At 37.8% G+C, this 7,657-nt stretch overlaps 1 protein-coding gene across 1 annotated transcript in view; it reads right to left on the bottom strand.

The window, feature by feature from the left end:
* Positions 1-1,965: 1,965 nt before the first annotated feature.
* The window catches only part of HSD17B4 (hydroxysteroid (17-beta) dehydrogenase 4), a 104,253-nt gene continuing 98,561 nt past the window's right edge, over positions 1,966-7,657 (bottom strand). The window contains 1 exon segment of the mRNA XM_012659542.1: positions 1,966-2,404. Coding sequence (XP_012514996.1) covers positions 2,315-2,404 — 90 coding nt within the window. The 3' untranslated portion in view covers positions 1,966-2,314.

Here is a 7,657-nt window from a genome sequence, read left to right as displayed (position 1 = left end):
TTTCTAGTTTCATTTGTCACTAAAAACAATGTTACAATTATATATATAATTATATGTATATACATATTATATATATGTACACACACACATACACACAGAATGTATATAATTATGTACATGCTTGTGATATTCTCTAGAAACTATGAATGTTTAGCTGAAAGATGATTGGTTTTCAAATGTTTGAGGTTTGGAATACAATATTTTTTATAGGTGATTTTTAACTTTATTAAATTTTGATTAGATATTGTTAGCTGAAAGATGATTGGTTTTCAAATGTTTGAGGTTTGGAATACAATATTTTTTATAGGTGATTTTTAACTTTATTAAATTTTGATTAGATATCGTAATTTGAAACTCACTGAGATTTTTTTATGGCCTTAATATTCTACATGTGCTCAAGAAAGAATATATGTCCTGTGAATGGGTGAGATTTATATATCTGGCTCTTTATTTAAGGACTAATAATTTTATTTGGTTAAAGATTTTGAGACAGAATCTTAAAGGAACAGAAAGTATGTGAAAACACAAGTTAAACGATGACCAAAATGACTTGAAATAGCTATTCTTTAATAGTAAAAATTGATGTGTACATATTTAAATAAGAATGGCAAAATGCCAGGCATGGTGGCTCATGCCTACAGTCCTAGCACTCTGGGAGGCCAAGGCAGAAGGATTGCTTGAGGTCAGGAGTTCAAGACCAGCCTGAGCAAGAGTGAGACCCTGTCTCTACTAAATACAGAAAAAATTAGCTGGGCGTGGTGGTGGGCTCCTGGAGTCCCAGCTATTCAGGAGGCTGAGACAGGAGGATCGCTTGAGCCCAGGAGTTTGAGGTTGCTGAGAGCTAGGCTGACACCACGGCAGTCTAGCCCGGGTGACAGAGCAAGACTCTGTCTCAAAAAAAAATATTACTATTGCTTCTTTTAAAAATTCAATTGGCAAAACAATGGATCCCTCTACTATCCAGAATTCATGAGACAAAGGCATAATTACAAATATCTAACTTTCTTCTATGCCTTCTACTTATTCTGCTCACTCACTAAATCAACAATAACATATTGAGGTCCACTATGTTCCATCACTGTTGTAAGTATTACAATTTCAAATTTCTAAGATCTTCTCCTCTGGTCCCTAAACTCTTATTTCCCTCAATCTACCTTCTTCTTTCCTGAAATAAAACACTATACTGAGCTCCCTAAAGCCCAGTTCAGGACTGAAGAACATATTCCCTCAGCTGTGGGGAAGATTATCAGCTGACTATAAGCATATTCCAGGAATCGTTCTGCTGCTTTGCCCAAGGTCCATCACTGATGACTACTTGCCTCGGGACGAATCTGAGATCAGACCTCCTCCAAAGATGGGTTGAGGCCTTGTGGTAAGTGCATTGCAGCCTACCTTCTCCCTCTCCCTCTACCCAGCCCTGCTTCCCCTCACAAGTGTAGATCTGAAGAGCACTCCCAAATCAGCTTCCGGCTTATGAATCTCCATCTCTCCATCTCAAAGTCAGCGTCCCCGGGAAGCCAGCCTGTAACAGCCACCCACACACATTCTCCTCAGTTGTGCTACATGATTGAAACTTATTGCCGGACCCACTTACTGCTGGTCACCTCTGCGGCCAATCCATCAAAAGAGCATTTTCTAGCACACTTCATCTGAGTTAAATGTTGGGGAAAATTGTGATACAGCAGTACTTGCTACTGACCATCTCTATGATTTAAGACTACTGATTATGCAAGAAAGCTATCTACCCAGTAGATTTATAAACATTGTATGAAAGTAAAGAATTTCCAGCAAAGGGGAAGGGAGAAGAAAGAAACTGTGGGAGCACAAAGACTTTTCTCGTCTTAAAGCAAAATACTATTATAACAAAATGTGAAAAATGAGTACATACATATATGGAAATTCATGTTAAAACATTGGGGTATTAATAAATTGGAGAACAGAAAATAATAAGGAAATGAAGTGTAGAAAGTATCAAAGTGGCTCTTATTCATTTAATTTTTCTTTCAACTTATAAATGCTATCACAAATTCTAAAGAAACTAGACTTGGGTGAAAAGTTTTTATTATGAAGATACAGATCTAAGAACAGAGGATAATTATGTGCTAGCTTACATACAGTTCCTCATAAAAATGATACATGAAAAATTAGTAGAAAATGAAAGGCTGAAAAGTTATCTGAAAATGTTAAGCAATTCCTTGGCATTTTAGTTTTGATCATTTTTGCAGAATAATCAATCTTATTATTTCTGAATAATCTTATTTGGGTGAAGAGAGTATTTAATTATTCTATTTTTATTAATAGTGCAGTGTGCCCTTCAGAGCTTGGCGTAGTCTTTAAGAATCATCCGAAGCTTCTGGCTCAGCATGATGTTCCCTCTGGCCTTCAGTCTACCACTAAAGAATGCCTGGAAAGAGAGGAAAGAGTGCCAACGGTTAGCATGTTACGTTTTATTTCTTTTTTAAAAAGACCATTGTTCAGGCTGAATACCATTGAGTTAATAATTCTGGACAACAAAGGCAACTTTTATCTAGCAATGATAATGTAACGACAAAGATAGCACCCATATTTTTAGAGATCTACGAAAAGAGAAAAGATGATTTCTATATATCTTGGAAAATCATAGAATAATTTATCTGAACTGACAGATCTGGGAGTTCTGTTTCAACCTATGCTTTTGACTTTACTCTATGTTCTTTCACATGAATTTGACACCATATGAATAAAATGCTATACTGTATTCCTAACCAAAAAAAAATTCAATTCAGAACTTTTAAAAGCAGATTAAAAATATTTACTACATCTTCATGAAATAGAAAGCCATATAATGACAAAATAATATAATTCTGTGGTGACTAGATCACGGCTGTGGTATCAGAATGCCTGGGCTAACATCCAGGCTCTGCCACTTACTAGCAAGGGGAACTTGGACAAATTACTTAACCTCTCTGAGCTCCAGTCTCCTCATCTATAAGAAGACATGACAACAGTATCTAAATAACACAACTTTGTTTTGTGACTTAAATGAAATAATGTGTACAGCTTTGTGTTTGACATGTGATAAGAGCATATTAAGCTCATCATTATTACAAAACAGAAGGCTGGCATGGTAAAACACTAGGAGTTTCTGTACTACCTCTGTATCAGACCTGATACAGAAACTTGAGCAAGTTGCTGAAGTTCTCCTTCAGTGAGAACTACCTATGAGTAAAATAAAAATAAATGATAGTTTTTATAGCTTATATAAAATATAAAGTAAAAGAAAGGCCCTAGATTTTTAGCTAGATGGAAAAAAAATATTAATCCTTATATACACTTAGCATTATAAAGCAGCTCCACAAATATAATCACACTTAAGAATCACAGCCATCAACTTGAATTTGACACATCAGAAGTCCTTACCCCAGTTGACAGATGAGAAAACTGAAGTTCAGAGCGCTTCAATAACCTGTTCAAGGCCACAGAGCCAGCAAGAGGTAGGGGCCAGGACTTAAAACCCAGGTGATCTTTGTTGAACAATGCCTCCTATTTGTTAACTAGCAGAAACTTAATCTCAGAAGCAAATCTTCAATTGAAGGAAAAGCAAAACCTTTTTAGCCCAGAAATAAGGGAGAAACTCATTCCATCAGGATCAAATGCTAGGTATTCAACTAGGAGACTGGAATTTCAAAACTAAGACTGCTTTTACTGTGCAGTTACTGAAATGGTCTGCAACTCCTACAGGGAAAGAGTCAATAGTTTGACCAGCCTGCCGGGTACCAAAGTCTGAGAGGGAATTACAACTTAAAATAAGAACACCTAATTATCTGAAGTGAATATCGACATTTGATGGTTATTGTTGAGCAGAATTTTGCATATAAATCTTTCTTCCTATCTATTTTCTTAGGTATATCCCTAGAAGAAGAATTACGGAACCATAACATTTATTAAACTAAGTTCTTAACCATACTTCCATATCACCAGTTTCCAAACCGTGCACTGCAACGCACCGGGGCATCACAGCAAACTCACAGTGGCACTGTGGAATATCTAAGATTTGCGAGGGAAATACTGTCATATCAGTCGAACACAACACAAAAACACTAGTCTTGGTTGGACCTAACTACTTAAATGGAACCATTAGGTATTTGGATTGGCCGGGGAGTGCCATGCAAAAGGAACTGAGATTATAAGTTGCCATAAAGGAAAACAGTCTGGGAACTTTGAGCACTGTACTTTCCAGAAAAACTGTACCAACTTTATATTCCCTCCAGCTACATGTGAATTCTCTTACCTCAACCTTTAAAATACTATTTTCTTAATTTTTGAAAATTTGAGGCAAAAATTACAGCTTTAATTTGCATTCTTGGATACTAGGAAAAATTAAGTTTTTCTTATATATGTTAGCCATTTCTATTTCTTTCATTAATTATTGGTTCATATCTTTTATCCACTTTTTCTACTGAGATCATAGTGCTTTCCAGAACTTTTTACATATTAGTGATACCAACATACTGTGTTTTATCATCTTATTTTCTTCCCCAGGTTTATGGGAATATTTTATGGAGTCTGACATGCAGAAGTTTCTAATTTTTACAAAGCATGAACTACTGCTATTGAGCTTGTGATCCTGATCTCTACACTTGCTTTAATCAACTCAAGTATTAATTGAGTTATCTACAGGATGCTAGGCAATATTCTAGGCTAGGGAATAGACATCTGACCCTGTTCTCATGGAGCTAACATTAAAGTACAGGAGTCAAAAAATAAAATGTAAACAAATAATTAAGGCCTGTTAGAAATGCTATGAAGGGCCAGGCATGGTAGCTGATGCCTCTAATGCTAGCACTTTGGGAGGCTGAGGCAGGAGGAGCACTTGAGGCCAGGAGTTTGAGACCAGCCTAGGCAACATAGTAAGACCCTGCCTCTATAAAAAATAAAAAGTTAGCCAGGTGTGGTGGTGTGTGCCTGTAGTTCCTAGCTATTTGGGAGGCTGAAGCAGGAGGACCACTTGAGCTGAGGAGTTTGAGGCTGTAAGTGAGCTGTGATCACACCACTGCACTCCAGCCTGTGCAACAGAGTGAGACTCTGTCTCAAAAAATGAAACAAAACAAAAAGTGCTATGAAGGAGAAAACAGGATGCTATTAGAATATAACAGGAAGGAACTGTTAGAGTAAGTAGTCAGGTCAGCAAGGGAGGAGGAACAGAAAAGTTAGTCAACTGGCTGGAACATATAGCCCTTGAATGAACAGACGTGAGAAGAAAAGAGCCATTAATTTCCCAGCATTTCACAAGTACAAATGTGACCTTGCCCCTAATACATCACAACGGTATTAACATTGTGGTTTTGACCCCCCTTTGCGGGAAAAACAGGGGAACCATGAGTTCCCCTGACCGCCCAGCCTTCTCTGACTTCAACGAATAAAAACAGCAACCGCTCAGGGTTCGGGACAGTTGCTCTTTTCGAGCCTGCCCACTCCCTTTCTTGGGAGTGTACTTTAGCTTCTGCACAAGCCTTTCTTTCCTAAGCCCGTCTGTTTTCACTTCTTTAAACTTGCCACTGTCGCTCAGTTGTATGCGTGTCCTGAAATTCCTTTCTGTGACATTAGCAAGAACCTTTACACTGGTGACAGAACTACTTTGAATGAAATGAAGCCAGCCGTGCAAAAAGCTGGGGTGGGGGGATTCCAGAAAAGAAAAGTATATAGACACAGAAGGAGTGAAAGCTGAAGGGAAGGAACTGAGAAAAGGACACGGTAACGAGAATTAGCATTATAGGTGATGAGGCAAACCGTGTGGGACGAAGCTGGAAAGATGAGCAAAGGAAGTGTCGCATCTGACATGGTAACAAGTAGACTGGATTTTATCCAAGTGCAAAAGGAAATCTTGGAAGTTTTTCTCAGGCGGGATGAGCTACCATCTGATTTACACTTTTCAAGTATCCTGTGTGGAGAACAGATGAGATGAGAGAGGCAGGGCTGGAAGAAGACAGACAGTCAAGAAGCTGTTGTGGTAAGCCAGGTGATAAATGATGGAGGCTTATTATCATGGTGATCTCTCTAGAGATGAAGAGAATAAGATGAATTCAAGATATATTCTGGAGAAAGAGCAGGCAGGAGTAAGGATGAAAAGGATATAGGGGGACAGAAGAAACCTAAGAAAATTCTTACATGTCTGGGCTTAATAATTTGGGTAGATAGATGGTGCCATGTACTGAGAAGGAAGAGACTAGGGGAGAAAATTAAATCCCAAGTTCTATACTGGACGTAGTAAGTTTGAGATGCCAGTAAGATGCCCATCAGAGAGGTCAAGTACTGAGGTAGTTACATCACTATGGAGCTCAGAGAAGACGAAGTGAGACATTGAAACCTGAGAGATGTCAGGTAGCTCAATGGCTTCCTATCACACGCAGTAAGATCTATTGCCAAGATCTTCAAGGTCCTGTGTGACCTAGCCCCTGCCTTTCTCATCGCACCTCTTACCACTCTCCCCATTGTTCATTTTACTAGCCTCACTGGTCTCAGTTATACGTGGATAAGCCAAGTTACTCCTGCCTGAAGCCTTTGTACTAGTTACTTCCTTAGCTTCATGCATCATTCCCTTACTTTGTTCAAGTCTCTCTAGGGCCTTTTCAGGTATTTTAAACCTATCCACAATAGTTCCACTACCCTGTCACACTAACCCAAGTGCTGGCAAACTACAACCTGAGGGCCAGATCTAGTCTGCTGCCTGTTTTTGTAAATGAACCTTTATGGGAACAGTCATACCCAATTGTTTACATATTATCTAAGGCTACTTTAATGCTACAATGGCAAAGCTGAACAGCTGTAAGAGATCACCTTGCCCACCAACTCTAGAATATTTACTATGTGACCCTTTATGCACTAAGTTTGCCTTATTTTTCTTCATACCTGAAATTATCTTTCTTTTCTATTAGTACTCTAGAACCACGCTCTACACAGTAGAGGCATTGTCTTGTTCAGCCAATACCTAGAACCTGAATCAGAGTAAGTACTAAAGAAATTCCCGGGAAGGAATACACAGAGGGCTCGCTGGGTGCAAGCACTATAACAGGCTCTCCACAGGTTATCATCCTGAATTCTCACAATAATCCTGTGATCATTACAACTATTATATTCATTTTACGAATGAGAAAACTGAGGCTTTGAGATTAAGTGACAAAGATTCGAATAGATTTATCTGATGCCAAAGACCATATTTTTAACCACTATCCTACTTTATAATTCTTTATAAATTAGTCTATCTAGAAAAATAGTATATTTCTTCATTTATTTAAATTACTTCATTCCTTGTAAAGTTGTATAGTTTTCTTCAAATAAGCACTGTGCTTTTCTTGTCAGGGTAGTAACTGATACTTTGGATTGTAACTATAAAAAAAGTTATTTCATTATATCTTCTAGTTGGTTTTGCTTCTATTAATATGTAAAAGCTATTTTTTTTTTTTTTTTGAGACAGAGTCTCACTGTGTTGCCTGGGCTAGAGTGCCGTGGCGTCATCCTAGCTGTATACCTTTGTAGTGTACATGGGATGCTTTGTTACAGTCATACAATGTGAATTGATCAAATCAACTAGAGGTATTTATCACCTCAGGAAGATATAGATTATAATAATTAGGAAGGCAAAAATAAGAGTCAGTATTAACTTTTGATTGCCAAAATA

Source organism: Propithecus coquereli, unplaced genomic scaffold, assembly GCF_000956105.1.
Source record: "Propithecus coquereli isolate 6110/MARCELLA unplaced genomic scaffold, Pcoq_1.0 Scaffold62, whole genome shotgun sequence".
NCBI lineage: Eukaryota > Metazoa > Chordata > Mammalia > Primates > Indriidae > Propithecus > Propithecus coquereli.
The sequence above is the reverse complement of the archived record's forward strand: the minus strand, read 5'-3'. Positions and strand labels throughout refer to the sequence as shown.